This window comes from Hyaena hyaena, unplaced genomic scaffold, assembly GCF_003009895.1.
Source record: "Hyaena hyaena isolate Hyena2069 unplaced genomic scaffold, ASM300989v1 scaffold_655, whole genome shotgun sequence".
NCBI lineage: Eukaryota > Metazoa > Chordata > Mammalia > Carnivora > Hyaenidae > Hyaena > Hyaena hyaena.
Window position 1 is genome coordinate 800,123 of NW_024081289.1, and position 14,694 is coordinate 814,816.

A 14,694-nucleotide genomic window follows, 5' to 3' on the forward strand; every position below is an offset into this window, starting at 1 on the left:
CACGAAGTTGAGGAAAAGGTGTCTGAATACTTAGGCGATAATTCAACAATTAGAAGCTCTCAAAGCCCCAACTGGAGTCCCAGCGCCCCCCTAGTCCCGGCTTGGTTTCTTCCACATCCCAGAGAATTGGAGTATTGTCTTCTGGAGAACCTGGTGGTCGAGATCGGGGACCGAGGGAAGGGGCCTTTTACAGGACTGGGGGCGCCGGCGAGGGGCTCATGGGCGGAAAAACTTGCGGAGCAAGACGGGGTCTGGAAGGGGGACTAACGAGAGAGGGGTGTGCAGAGGAGGGAACCAGCAGAGAGGGTACCCAAGCCTGGTCTGCGTGGGGGCGGGGGCGCGTGTCGACGTCTACCGAGAGCAGCCTGGTATGCAAATGAGACGCAAAGCAGCATGCAGATGAGTGCAGTGTTTTTTGGCACTCCGCTCGGGTCCTGAGCCCAGCGGAGCTACGCTCCTGGTCGCCTGGAACCGCTCCGTGACCGTGCCTGGGAGCTGCGTCCTGAGGGGTGGGTCTGGGCCGTGGGAGCTGTAGTTATACAGGGCAGTTTGCCAGCTGGGTCTGACGCTGGGGAGGCCGAGGATTGCTGGGAAAGAAGGGGCAGTTCAGGGAGGCCAGGGTGGGGGCTAGCCCGGGGCGTCCTCCCCTCCGCAGCACCTCCGCATGATACAAAAGGTCCTCTGTCCTCGCTACAGGCAGCAGGGAAAGGATCGGGGCGGTGGTTCCTCTACGCTGCCTGGTTTTGTCTGCAAAGGAAAGAGACTGTGGCTCGGTGGCTAACCTCTATCTCCCAGTCTCGACAAAGCCCAAGAATACAGCCAGAGGAACCCTGAAATATCTGCCCCCAGTCCGCAGGCACAGCTGCAGCGCCCACCAGCGGTGCAGCCAGCGGGGATAAGACTCCAGCACGCGGAGGGCGGCAGCAGAGAGCCCTTTAAGGGGCGGGGCCAGTGTTCTCCCGGACTGCCTCCTCCGACTTAGCTCTGGCTGGACTGGCTCGCGCCTCCGCCAACCGCTGTTTCGTTTCCTTCCCGGCTCTTCCCTTGTGACCCCGGAAGTGGAAGTAAGCGTAGGTCGGTGGCCACGGCTGGGACGGAAGGCGGAAGCAGAGAGCGGGAGGCGGAGCCGGGTGAGCAGGTCTCGTAGCTGTCCCTGGCCCTAGGCCCAGCTGCTCGAGGGGGAGGAGTTACTGCCGCTCTTCCGGTACGTTACCTTTGCCCCCTCTACCCAGCCCAAAGGGTTTCCTGGATGACTTTCTTAGGGGCAACCCTAAGCTCTGTCTGCCAGGTTTTCCTTAAGAGCCGCGCGGTCCCCACCCTTCCGGGCAGCCTGCGGCCCACCTTTCCGATCGTCTTTCCCTTTTCCCCCCACCAGTGACTAGGACCACACCCTTTGTGGTACCTCCCTCTTTCTCAAATTCTGGTTTGTAGCTTTCTGAGGGAAGAAGAACCACCAAGAGGATTTGATTTGGAGGACGGGCGGGAGCATGGTTGTGGTTAATGTAGTATTGGCTTATTGCTGGGGATAACGAACGCTCCGGAAGAATTTGAGAAGACAAGGGAGGTGGGTGTATTAACTATACAATTTAAGATTATTAACCCCCTCTTTGTTTCGTATATTTGATCATCCCCACCTTGATACCTTTGTTACAGGCCTCACAACTTATCATGATGGCTGTGACCTAAAATCCTCAGGAAGCCCCGGGGTCATGGCCCAGAAGCACCCCGGAGAAAGAGGGTTGTGTGGACCCCACCACAGTGGTGGTGCCTCCCTCAGGACTTTAGGATCCTCTGTGGACCCTGAAATACTTTCATTCTCAGGACTCAGGGACTCAGCGGGCTCTGCTCCTAATGGTACCCGCTGCCTCACAGAGCACTCTAGTCCTAAGTACACGCAGCCCCCAAACCCAGCCCACTGGTCGGATCCAAGCCATGGCCCCCCAAGGGGTCCAGGACCCCCTAGGGATGGAGAGGACCCTGATCAGAGTGAAGCATCTTCTGAGGAAGAGTCAGGATTGGACCAGGAACTCTCAAGAGACAATGAGGCTGGGTACCAGGAAGATGGGAACCCTTCTTTTTTTTCCATTCCATCTGCTTGCAACTGCCAGGGAACCCCTGGAATCCTTGAAGGGCCTTACTCTGAGGGTGGAGATAACTCTTCTAGTAACTTTTGCCACCATTGTACCTCTCCAGTTTTGGGGGAAGATGAAGAGTTGGAAGAGGAATATGATGATGAGGAACCTCGTGATTTTTCACGTGTGCCCAGTGGAAAGAAACCACCCCGGAGACAGCGGCACCGCATTCCAGCCAAGGAGGATACTCGAGAAGGTGGACGCAGAGATCCCAGGTCCCCTGGCCGACATAGGCTGGGCCGGAAACGAAGTCAGGCAGATAAGCGCAGAGGCCTGGGATTATGGGGAGCAGAAGAACTGTGTCAGCTTGGACAAGCAGGCTTCTGGTGGCTGATTGAACTGCTGGTATTGGTGGGAGAGTATGTGGAAACTTGTGGCCATCTCATCTATGCATGCAGGCAGCTGAAAGGCAGTGATCTGGACCTTTTTCGAGTTTGGGTGGGCATCTGGGCAGGGCGTCTGGGGGGCTGGGCCCAGGTGATGTTCCAGTTCCTGAGCCAAGGATGTTGCTATGGGACAGGGCTGTTAACCCGTTTTCTTAGGCTACTGGGTGCTATGCTCCTTCTGGCTCTGGCCCTCTTGTTGGGCTGTCTACAGTTGGGCTGGCGGTTTCTAGTGGGTCTGGGTGACAGGTTAGGCTGGAAGGATAAAGCCACTTGGCTCTTTTCTTGGCTGGATTTTCCTACCCTGCAGCGTTGCCTGATTCTGCTGAGAGATAGCAGGCCATGGCAACAGTTGGTAAAAATGTTTCAGTGGGGTTGGCTGGAGTTGCCTTGGGTCAAGCCAAGGACTGACAGGCAGGGGAATGCACCTATAGCTGGTGGTCGCTACTGCCAGCCTGAAGAAGAAGTGGCTCGACTCTTGACCATGGCTGGGGTTCCTGAGGATGAGTTAAACCCTTTCCATGTGTTGGGGGTTGATGCCACAGCATCAGATATTGAACTGAAGAAGGCCTATAGGCAGCTGGCAGTGATGGTGAGTATTCTTTCCTTCTGTTCCCTTTTCCTCTTTGTTAAATTTTATTTTCTATTCCAATTTTAGGGAGAGTAGAATAAAGAGAAGGCAGAGTAAAAAGTCAACTAGAAGTTGGAGTAACTTTAATTCTTAGGAAACAGTCATAAAGACTTCACTATGGGATCTGACTTTCCCTTCACTTAAGTTTTTTGCCATGAGATTCTTTTTTTGTTTTATTGTTTTTTAAAATATTTTAAATGTTTATTTTTGAGAGAAAGAGAGAGAAACAGAGCATGAGCAGAGGAGGGGCAGAGAGGGAGAGAGAGAGGGAAAGAGAGAGAGAGACATAGAATCTGAAGCAGGCTCCAGGCTCTGAGCTGTCAGCACAGAGCCTGACATGGGGCTCAAACTCAGGAACCGTGAGATCATGACCTGAGCTGAAGTTGGACACTTAACTAACTGAGCCACCCAGGAGCCCCAGGAGATTCTTAATAAAAAGAAATGAACCTATCGCATCAATGTTGGGCCATTCACCCTGGAATTTCCAGGTGAAGTCCCTCTAACTAGGGTGGAGAAGAGGCCTAGTCAGAAAGCCTGTTAATTCCTCTACCCTGAAGAAATGAGGATTTTTTTGAACATGGGGAAATCCAACTATCTGTCCCAGAAAGGCAAGTGTGGACCTAGTGTGGGAAGGTTCAGGAAATGCATGTGATTATTCCAGGACCAGGTGAAAGAAAACACGGTATTTCAAAACCATTGCAATGTAGAGTGGGAAAAGGAAAGAGAATGGGACATAAACCATGGAGAGGCATGTGCATATGTATGTCATACGTGAAGATATGGTTGTCTGTGTTTTTATTACTATTTTTTGTTTATTTGAGAGACAGAGACAGAGACCTTGAGCAGGGGGTGGGCAGTGAGAGAGGGGCAGAGCGAATCCCAAGCAGGCTCCACACTGTTGGTGCAGAGTCCAATGCAGGGCTTGATCTCACCAATTGTGATATCATATGACCTGAACTGAAATCAAGAGTCCTACACCTAACCGACTGAGGCACCCAAACACCCCCACCTTTTTTTTTTTTTAAAGGTTTTAAGTAATCTCTATACCCACCGTAGGGCTTGAACCCATAACCTTGAGGTCAAGAGTTACATTTGCCCTAATGACTGAGCCGGCGAGGCACCCCACGATATGGTTGCTTTTATTCATAAGGGGGCATAGTACAGATGGCAATTGTGATACACCGTATGCCTGAGAGAAATGGTTTAATACAAGCATGCAATCTAATTGCTATTAATAGATACTAGGTTATTTTTAGATGTGATTATTATTGCTGTTTCTGTAAGTTATATTATAAATATAATTATTCACATTATTATATTTCATATTATTGCTATTTCTGTAAACTATATTACGAATATAATGTGTGTAAATTCCATTGGAGGCCTATTTGAGTGTATGGAACTGGACTGGTAAATATCTTGGTGTGTAAATTACCTCAGTGATGGCATAACACCAAAGAAGAATGGGTAACATTAACTATTCAAGACACGGTAATGTACCAGGTCTGTAATTTAGCAGAGGACTAAATTAGTTTGGTGGGAAATTCATGCCCCTTAGTGGATACACGGGGGCTTGTTCTTAAGAGTGGGGAAGGACAGCTTACTCAGTTTGATAGTAGTAGTAGAGCTCTTTTCTGCCTTTCATGTCTTTCTATTTTTTAAGTTTATTTTTATTTTTTGAGGGAGAGAGCACACATAAGCGGGGGAGGGGCAGAGAGAGAATCCTAAGCAGGCTTATAGGGCTCTATTCCACGACCACAAGATCATGACCTGAGCCAAAACCGAAAGTCAGCCACTCAACCCAACCCATTGAGCCACCCAGGCACCCCTCACTTCTATGTCTTTTAGCAGATATCCTCTCTTGGGGAATATCATTCTCACAAAAATTCTCATTTTCACCTTGCTTTCTTGGAGTAGAGATGAAAGTTAAGTCTCCCAATCCCTCAACACACCTGGTAATACACGTAAGAATTCTCCCTTGTTCTGGGCCAGTGTCTGTGGACTTATTTGACAGAACCTTTCATTGCTTTATTAGGCCCCAGAGTGACCATGACTAAAAGGCTATTCTAGAAGTTTGGGTATGTGGGATATTTAGCAGCATTCTATTTAATTGGCATCATCAGGAGACTAGCTTCATTCTGCACTTTTGGAAAATGAGGATGGGAACAATCATGAAGCTGTAGGAGGCAAGGATACTATTTTTCCTAAAAAAAAGGCTGAAAAGCGGGTAAAAAGCCTGTGAGGATCACAATATGCTAGATTTCTTTTCTGGGACAAAAAGGCAAACTGCTGTAGGAAGTATTTTAAGAATTTTCTAGTTAGAAAAGAATGGATTTGAGGATGTAATATCTTTGGAACTCTTACTTTATGATTGACAATAAAGCTAAGATGTGAGGGCTTAGTATGTATATACCAGGTAGGGTGACCAACCATCCCTGCTTGCCTGGGATTGAGGATTTCCTGAGACATGAACTTTCAATGCTAAAATTGGGACAATCCCAAGCACACTGATTTGGTGGATCACCCTAGTGCCAGATTCTATTCTATGTACTTGTGTATTCTCATTTGATACTCCCAGTAATCCATGGTAGATATAATATTCTAGGTCATATAGGTAATAGTGACAGAGCTGGGTCTTGATCCTATTAACTGTCTGCAGAGCCAGAGCAATTACTCATTTAGCTGTATTGACTCTCCAAAAGGGTGGTCAAAGAGAGCCCTTTGATATGAGGTTATTTTGACCTAAGATGGGGAGAGAGTTGGAATAGATTTGTGAGGAAATCTTTGTCTTCGTAGGTTCATCCTGACAAAAATCATCATCCCAGGGCTGAGGAGGCCTTCAAGGTTTTGCGGGCAGCTTGGGACATTGTTAGCAACCCTGAAAGGCGGAAAGAATATGAAATGTAAGTGGGAAATGGGAAATTGTCAAGTAGGGTAAATGATTAATCTTCAGTAGTAGAAGTCCTTGGACTTATGGATGGAGGATGCTTTCTGAGGTGGAAGGAATTGGGGTTGCTTATCTTTCTAGCTGGCCAGGGGCCTCAAGAAGATAAAAGATTAATCTCCCTTTGTCCCTTGCTCAATACCCTCTCATTTACAAAGGCTTTCTTTTAGGAAACGAATGGCAGAGAATGAGCTGAGCCGGTCAGTGAATGAGTTTCTGTCCAAGCTGCAGGATGATCTCAAAGAGGCAATGAATACCATGATGTGCAGCCGATGCCAGGGAAAGCATAGGTATGAAATAGGACAGGAATGGGACAGCCACAGCTTAGGGCTTGAGTAGTCAAAGACCTCCTTGTGAGTATTACTGGTAGTTGGGGGATACAGATGATGAGTAAAAAGACCCTGAGGTTTCTGCTCTTGCCATCATATCAAGAGATTGGGGATTTGAATTAGCAATAAGAATAAAAGGTAGTTATTTTTAGTTTAAGATAGAAGGTTGAGGGTAAGGGTGTTTGTATGCATATGTAACAACTGAGTGGAGATAAGTTTAGATGTTTCAGTCATCTTTGTTAATAATGATATTATATACTCAGCCAAAAGGCTGAGAAGTGATTATAATGATGATACTATAGCAATACTGTAGGCTTGACAGATTATTAAGAAATTGTCTTTTTGTTGGGTTGTAGGAGGTTTGAAATGGACCGGGAACCTAAGAGTGCCAGATATTGTGCTGAGTGTAATAGGCTGCATCCTGCTGAGGAAGGAGACTTTTGGGCAGAGTCAAGCATGTTGGGCCTGAAGATCACCTATTTTGCGCTAATGGATGGAAAGGTGTATGACATCACAGGTATACTTCTGTTCTATAGAAATATGGGCTTATGTACGCTCACAACTGTAATGTTTTGGCTAATTACTTCTTATGCTTGCAGAGTGGGCTGGATGCCAGCGTGTGGGAATCTCCCCAGATACCCATAGAGTCCCCTATCACATCTCATTTGGTTCTCGGATTCCAGGCACCAGTGGGCGGCAGAGGTAAGTGTTATTTCTTTCAACAATCCACCTACTATTCTAGTTCTGAATATGATTTCAGATGACATGCTGTTTAGGACACCTAGATGTCTCACCCTTAATCAATCTGGCAGCTGACTTAGTACATCTTTAACTTAGGTATAAACAGGTAACAATATAACTCAGTATTTCTTGCCTCATTATGTCTTCTACTGTCCTCTCAGAGCAGCTGCAGAAGCCCCTCCTGCCGACCTTCAGGATTTCTTGAGCAGGATCTTCCAAGTACCCCCAGGCCAGATGTCCAATGGGAACTTCTTTGCAGCTCCTCAGCCTGGCCCTGGGGCCACTGGAGCCTCTAAGCCCAACAGCACAGTACCCAAGGGAGAAGCCAAACCGAAGCGGCGGAAGAAAGTGAGGAGGCCCTTCCAACGTTGACACCACTTCTCTTCTTTCCTCAGATCAATGTCAGGGAGTCAAAAGGGCTGTGTATAGCACAGGATGGAGTTTGATTTGTTTATTTTTAAATATTGAAAAAAGGGAAAATTTTAAGTTTAAATTGTTCACTCAGTACCTATAGGAAGCCCCGGAACCACTCTCCCTCCTCCACCAGCACCTAGGAACTGAATCTTGTCTTTTGACAATACCAAAGAAATAGGGGGTGGCTAGAGCAAAGAACCTGGAGCCTGGATCTGGGCTGGACAGTATCTCCCATGGGAGCATGGGAACTGGGTATTTCCCTGGGGTCTGTATGCCTTTGTTTTTTGCTTCTAGAGCAGATGACCCTTTCCCCCCTCTTTTAAAACTATAAGTCTATCTTATTTCCTGACTCATTTCAGGAGGGAGCCCCCTCCTTTACCCCAACATACTAGTTAAAAGACAGAACAAGAAAGCATGTAGCCCTAATTATAGGAGATTATAGAGTTCAGAGAGTGGGAACTCTACATTTTTCCTGTGACATTCACCCTGTGGGTAATCACCCAACTTCATGCTTGTTGCTGCAGGGATGGCCAAAACTAATTATTTTTAAAAAGCAGACTCATGCCCTCTGCTCTTGGGTAAGAGGGAAGGAAAAAGGGGCTCCAATCAGCTCCTTTATGATCCAAGGGTTTGTATTTTTTTAAGTTTGTTCATATTTGTATGTACATATCTATTTAAAGCCAGGGGATTATCTTTCTATAAATATATAACTGGCAACCTGTATCTTCCCTTTCTTTGCCCATATAGCGGAGCCCTTTCTCTCACTTGAGAATCCTTTCCCTACTAAGTCTTAGCTGAGAGTGAAGGGCACCTCCTACTGGACCAAGGGAGAGGGGATAAAAAATACCTTAGATAAGTTTTATACAGTTAAGTTACTAATCCTTGTTTCTTCCCCAGTCTTATGAGGACATCTCCCTACCCTTAATGCTGACCAGACTGTAGTCATATCTGAAAAAAATTATCTTTATTATAAGGAAAATATACAGCAGAAACAGAGCTGGAAGGTAGTGGGAGTGGAAGATCTGGAAAAACTTAATCACCAAACAAGCTGCCCAAATATGGCTTCCTGCTGTGGAAGAGAGTGATTTGGCCCATATCTTTCCCACCTTTCCTGATTCAAAGAAACCTGCTGTATACAGGGCTGGGCCCAGGGAGCCCCATTTTCCTATCTGTTCTCTTCCTGGGAGTTTAGGAAAGGTTGCATAGTTGTAAGGCTTTCAAGATACAGAAGACAGTATGGAGAAGGAAAGGATGTTACAGCCCTTGGGTCCAGTGTCCTCCCCAGCCCCATCCCTCAGTATTTGTTGATACCAAAGAGACGAACCCCATGGAACTGGGGTAACTTAGGCAGCAGTACACTGAGAAATGAGGCTGTATTGATGAGGAAGTGAGCAGCATCATACTTGGTGTAGAAGCTGGCTAGGAGGTAGCTGTGGAGAGAAGAAATGGGTTGAGTGAAGTTGGCCTTCCCTATCCGTATTTATGCCTTTCCAGTAATTTTCTCTTCTATTTTAAATGACCAGTTTTATTGCATGTAGTCCTAAAATATCTGAAAACATTCTGGTTACTTTAACAGTGTTGTTGGGAGATAATCAGATAGCACCTTTAACTGGAGATTAAGTTAGTTGGAGTGTTTTTTAATTGTTAAAGACATGGCAAATGACGCCTGAAGCCTATATGACAGAGTCCCTTTGCTTCCATTCCCCACAGTGAGTTTTCACCATTTGTATAATTTCTGCTTATTTATTCACTTCTTTGGAAGTGTAAAACCGTCTGGTTTTACTTTGTGTTTTCGTAGTCCTTTCTCCATTCCCCTACCACCAAAGGGACAGCAAAGAAAACCTATTAACTGTCTTCCACTTCTTACCACTCTTTCTAGATTTAAACCATACCATAATATCTTCAAAGGGTTTAAGTGAGTAGTCAGCTATTTTAAAGCATCCCTCCCTGTGGGGGTTTGTACTTGGCACTTTGAGCATTTCCCATATCTCCCCCTGGACTCACAGTACAATAGGAGAAATGCTGAGGAATTTGCGGGAAGAGGTAAACTGGAGCCCGTAGTCCATCTGTTCCCAGTGTGTCAGTAGCCGAGCCTTTCCTTGATCAGGGGTCTCAAAGGGTGTCCCTTTCACCGTATGTAAGAAGACATACATAGCCTGGGAAGACGGATGGGTCAGTGTGAGGAGGCAGAAAGTGGTCAATCAGCCCAGGAATTACACAGAGATCCGCAAAGGAAGACCAACAACCCCAAATAATTGGTGATTCTGGTTTTGGTTGGGGAAGGCCTTGGTAAGGTATAAAGGTGCGGTTTAGTGCTCACCAAGTTATGGATGACGTTGGTCAGGGTCCAGACAACAGGAATGCTGAAGAAGGGGATGCTGAGTAGAACCACATGCAGCAGTCCTACCAAGATGACGTAGGCCAGCCAGATGCCTCGGCTATTCATCACTCGAGTGTTGGGGTTCACTTCGCTGTGTGCCACCCCTACATTCATCCTACCACAGTGGGGGATCAGGCAGGGGTCCTACTCAATTTCCTCTCAACGTCTCTTTGAGTTTGTTCTCCCAAGTTGTCTCCTGAATAATACAAATCCCCTGAACTCTACTGGGTATGAAACAACTTCCCCATTGTACGCAAAGGAAAAACTGAACGCTTAGGGAAGAAAACTTAAAAGGCAAGATGGGTCCTCTCTACTCTTTAAGACATTAATAGTAATCTTTACTCGGATCCTTACACTTCAACTGTAACCTGAAGGGATATGCCTAGACTTGGGGCAGGGACTTCAAGCAACCAGGGAAACAAGTATCTCACTTTCCTGAGGAAGTGTATAAGGAATCATGATGAGGTTACAGACACTAGAATTTCATTAGAGGGTCACGGGAAACAAGGAACCACTAAGAAACAGTGAGGTAATGAAACTACTTCTAATCCCCACCTTTTCCTCTGGGGCTTGCCCGTACCGTCTCTCATCCCCTTGGCATGTGAGCAGGCAGCATCCCAATTCCTCCTCATAAGCGTTCGGCGCTGCCAAGTATTTACCTATGGCTTTTGGGTTGAGCTAGGAAGGGACCTGAGCTTAGCATCCCGAGAGATGGAGCCCTATCCCCGATAACAGGGGCGGCTCTGAGCGTCCGAACCTGGCTCCCTGAAGTCGTCGTGCTAGCTCTAAACGTGATGCCTGTTTGGGAAGTAGATCTTGTCCCTCTCCTGTACCTAAATTCCTTAAGCCCTGGTATTGAAACCACCCCCATGCTCCTCCCAGCTTCCCTCTCTCGTTTGTCGTTCATTGGCTGTCCTTAGGACTCCCGTCAGAGCTCCTCTCGGTATTTAATTCGCCGCTCCGTCTCCTTCCTCCCCCCCCCACCTTACGCCCCTGACCATTTTCCCTCAGCACCCCTCTCCAGTCGTCCGGCCGCCCCTACCTGCTGGCTTCAGAAGCCCGTGGGACTGGAGGCGCGGCGCTCGCTTCCACACCTGTGGTCTCCAGGAAGCAGCCGCCCTCGCCCAGCTACGCTCTTCCTATTGGTATAGCAGAATCAGCGCTGCCTCCACCCATTGGGTGGCAGTTTGCAACGGAGCCGCGCAATTGGTCTTCATTTCCGCCGGTCGGGAAGTGCGGAGCCCGCCCCTGTCCCAGTCCCACCTTTTCAGAGAGGTGGGGAAAGCTGCCTGGAAGAGCGAGACCGACGTCAGCTATTAACTAATGGGAAGAGCTGATAGTGTGAGGTGGGAGTAAGAGTGACAGCGATTGGTCGGCCGTGGTTGTCTGCGCCTAGGCGGGAGCTCCTGGAAGCAGAGGCAGCGGGTGGGGGCCTAGTGGACTGGAGGGGTAACAAGATGGCGACGGAAACGGTGGAGCTCCATAAACTGAAGGTACCGTGAGGCGGGGAAATGCTGAGTTGGACTTTGCTGGGGACTGAGTTCTGCCGGGTGGCTTGCGTCTCTTCCTACGTGTTCACCTTGCAGGCTTTTCCACTTCGTTTTCTGGCTCCCGCCGTAGTTCTTTTCTTTTGTGCCTCCCTTCGTCCCCGCTACGCCGTCCCCAGTTTCCCATTTCTCCGCACGGTTTTAGAGTATCTTTGTTATTTGGGCTCTTTCTTCATCGCTGTCTCATCTGTGCCACTTTCCCACCGGGTGTGCAAGTGCTTTCAACCTGTTATAATCCCTTCTCGTTTCTCGTCAGAGCTGCATTACGTCAGTGGTCCCCTCCTCTTTACCCCGTGCCGGAGCCAGGACCCCTATTTTTTCCTTAGGTTGATGCTTCCCAGTCCGTTGTCCAAAGCTGCGATTCCAGCTTAGCAGATGGCACCTTTGTGTTTTCTACCCATCCAAGTCTCAAACAGGATCCAGAGGATGCTTCCACTCCTTTTTTTTAGGTGGGGTCACGCCTTCGGAGCTAAGTTTGAAACCTGAGGAGAGAGAGGCCTCAGAAGCTAGGCCTCTCCGTAGAAGCCAGGGGTTTCGAGATCTGAAGGGTTAGGAAAGGCCCAGATATGTCAGATTAAAAGTTTCTCGAATTCTCCCACACGCTTCTCCTCCCGGCAGCCTTACCCCCTACCCGTACCCTTGACCACTAGAGAGACAACTTAGAGCTGTTAATATTTTGGAAAAGCATTTCCGAGGTTAGCTCGGTCTCTTCCCATTTCACGTCGTGGATGGACCCGGACCCTGCATCTCTTGGTGTCACCACTGGGTGACACTCTCAATCATAGGACGGTTTTATGTTGTATCTTTGAGGAATGTTGGTAGCTTCCACACATTGAGATTATTATTTTTCTAGAAGAAAAGAGTAGTTATTTTAGGGTGAATTAAGAGAATATCTTATTTTGTTAGTTGTCCATTTACGATTTCTCAAGTAGTTTTCCCATCAGGTGTTTGGTCATGTTTTGGTCACATCATCCTGGGAACCTTGGACAAACCAGGCTGATTTAGTTAGCCAAAGCTAAAAACTGATCCTTTAAAGCTTGATGAGCTGAAAAAAAAGCATTAGGAGAACAAGTGTGTGGAGGACGCGTACTAGTTGACACTAATTAGCCTTTCTGTGAAAACTGGTTTCTTAGTCATGGATTCTAAACCGCACTAGTGGGTTTTTGTGAATCACGGAGTTGCTCTTAAATTGGTGGCACTGAAATATGTAGATCATATTTGTGGTCTCCTGATATGACAAGTAAAAATAATTGAGTAACCACCTCTGTCATTTGTGTACTTACTTAAATAGTGTTCTGCCATAATGTTATGTATGTTATAAAACATGCACAGGAAAGAAAGTTTTGAGTGAATGAGATAAAAAGGAAATATGAGTAGAAGATTTAATATTTTCTTTTTATTCCACTTTTGAGATCCCTGGAGTACATCACCAGCCTTGTGACTTGCCTTTATGGATTTTGTGTTGGGTTATGGAGTGATTCTTTCCATGAGATCTGTTTTGTCAGGTCTGTGTTAAATTTGATTTTGATAGGATAATGTCCTCTGACCTGATTTCAGGTTTTGTAGTCTAAGAGAACATGAGGCACTCCTGACAGCCTAAAAAAAGATTCACTCTTTTAATCACATTTGCTTGTCTTTGCTTTTTCTCTAGAACACTTCTTAACCTTTTGGAGGTCACAGATATCTTTGAAACTCTGATGAAAGGTATGGACCCTTTCCCCAGAAAAAGGCATGTACACATACTTTGCATGCGATTTGAGGGGCTTCCTAAAACTACTTTGTAGCCCTGAGAAGTCCATGGACCTCTGGTTAAGAACCTATGCCTCTAATTCTGACTTCCGGGACAGTTAATGTTTGGTTTCACTGTTGATCTTGATGGACTGATTCTGACTTTTGGGTTGATTTAGAGTTTTATCTCTTATAAAAACTCCTCCCAGTTTTATAAAGAGAATTTGGGGCTTTAGTGTGGAGTCCCAGAGAAAAGAAACAAGCTTTGAAGTAAGAGGGGAAAAATTTTATCTGAATTGATATGTAAGTCCACATCAACAGCAAATTTCTGAAGATTTTGTAGAGATGCAGTCATTCTCACACGGTTGGAAAGAGACTGAATGTAGATGAAAATGCCTTGAATTGTAATAGTACCAAATTTATAGTCAATGATGAAGAAAGGGACTACTGCAGAGGAGAGAACCACAAGGGTCTATAGTGTCAAGAGTGTTGAGAACAGTGATATATTTGTAATATTGAAGCATAAAGCACATATATGTTGGTGGTTGAAGATAGTTTGGAAAGGAAAGCAGGTGAACTATGTAATCATAAAGGTAGAATGGAGTGATATGGAAAAGGACCTTTTGACTTCTGTAAGGTTTTTGGGTTTTGTTATGAAGGCAGAAGGTGAGGAGCCTTTGAAAACTTGGAAGGAAGAGTTGAGAAGATCAGTCATTGTTCTTTTGGCAGTATGGAGGATGGGGTTTGGAGAGGGAGAGATTTTTACCAGTTAGAATTTTATTATAGTAGTCACTCTGCTGTTTAAAACCTTTTAATTAGGGGCGCCTGGGTGGCTTAGTCGGTTAAGCGTCCGACTTTCGCTTAGGTCATGATCTCAAGGTTCGTGGGTTCGGGCCCCGCGTCGGGATCTGTGCTGACTGCCAGCTCAGAGCCTGGAGTCTGTTTCAGTCTGTGACTCCCTCTCTCTCTGACCTTCCCCTGCTCACGCCCTCTCTCTCTCTCTCTCTCTCCTAGAAATAAAATAAATAAATAAATAAATAAATAAAATAAAACCTTTTAATTAGAGGGGCGTCTGGGTGGCTCAGTTGGTTAAGAGTCTGACTCTTGATTTCAGCTCAGGTCATTATCTCACAGTTGGTGAGATGGAGTCCTGTGTTGGGTTCTTCACTGACAGCATGGAGCCTGCTTGGGATTCTCTCTTCCTCTGTCTGTTCTTCCCCTCCCCTGCTCATGCGCATCCTTCTCCTCTCTCAAAATAAATAAGCTTAAAAAAAGAAAATAACTTTTAATTATATTCCTACCAGCTCCCCAGCTTAGTTTCTTACAATCCCAACCACTGTGGCTTTATTTAGTTTCATTCCTCAGAATGGCTGTATTCATTAATTACTAACACTCAGCATATACTATGTTGCAAGGTCTGTTTAAAGCTACTCAACATACTTTAACTGATGTAATTCTCACAATA

General features: G+C 46.4%; 3 protein-coding genes across 4 annotated transcripts in view; 2 read left to right on the top strand and 1 right to left on the bottom strand.

Moving 5' to 3' along the window:
- Window positions 1–628: 628 nt before the first annotated feature.
- Window positions 629–8,291, top strand: DNAJC14 (DnaJ heat shock protein family (Hsp40) member C14). 2 transcript variants are annotated; one of them, XM_039216817.1, is made up of 7 exons: window positions 629–1,204; window positions 1,654–3,107; window positions 5,943–6,049; window positions 6,261–6,380; window positions 6,776–6,936; window positions 7,019–7,121; window positions 7,322–8,291. In XM_039216817.1, the coding sequence occupies exons 2-7, from the start codon at window positions 1,710–1,712 to the stop codon at window positions 7,530–7,532; spliced, it is 2,100 nt and encodes a 699-aa protein (XP_039072748.1). In that variant the 5' UTR covers window positions 629–1,204; window positions 1,654–1,709; the 3' UTR covers window positions 7,533–8,291. The 2 variants fall into 2 exon arrangements, with proteins under 2 accessions (XP_039072748.1, XP_039072747.1); XM_039216816.1 differs by lacking the exon at window positions 629–1,204 and adding an exon at window positions 1,215–1,564.
- A 228-nt stretch (window positions 8,292–8,519) lies between these two features.
- ORMDL2 (ORMDL sphingolipid biosynthesis regulator 2) lies at window positions 8,520–11,097 on the bottom strand. The gene is made up of 4 exons (XM_039216820.1): window positions 10,997–11,097; window positions 9,895–10,069; window positions 9,579–9,730; window positions 8,520–9,004 (listed from the first exon to the last, which is right to left on the bottom strand). The coding sequence occupies exons 2-4, from the start codon at window positions 10,066–10,068 to the stop codon at window positions 8,869–8,871; spliced, it is 462 nt and encodes a 153-aa protein (XP_039072751.1). The 5' UTR covers window position 10,069; window positions 10,997–11,097; the 3' UTR covers window positions 8,520–8,868.
- A 90-nt stretch (window positions 11,098–11,187) lies between these two features.
- Window positions 11,188–14,694, top strand: part of LOC120219906 (SAP domain containing ribonucleoprotein) — a 51,968-nt gene continuing 48,461 nt past the window's right edge. The window contains exon 1 of the mRNA XM_039216818.1: window positions 11,188–11,447. Within this exon, the coding sequence (XP_039072749.1) occupies window positions 11,412–11,447 (36 nt within the window). The 5' untranslated portion in view covers window positions 11,188–11,411. The remainder of the gene's footprint in view (window positions 11,448–14,694) is intronic.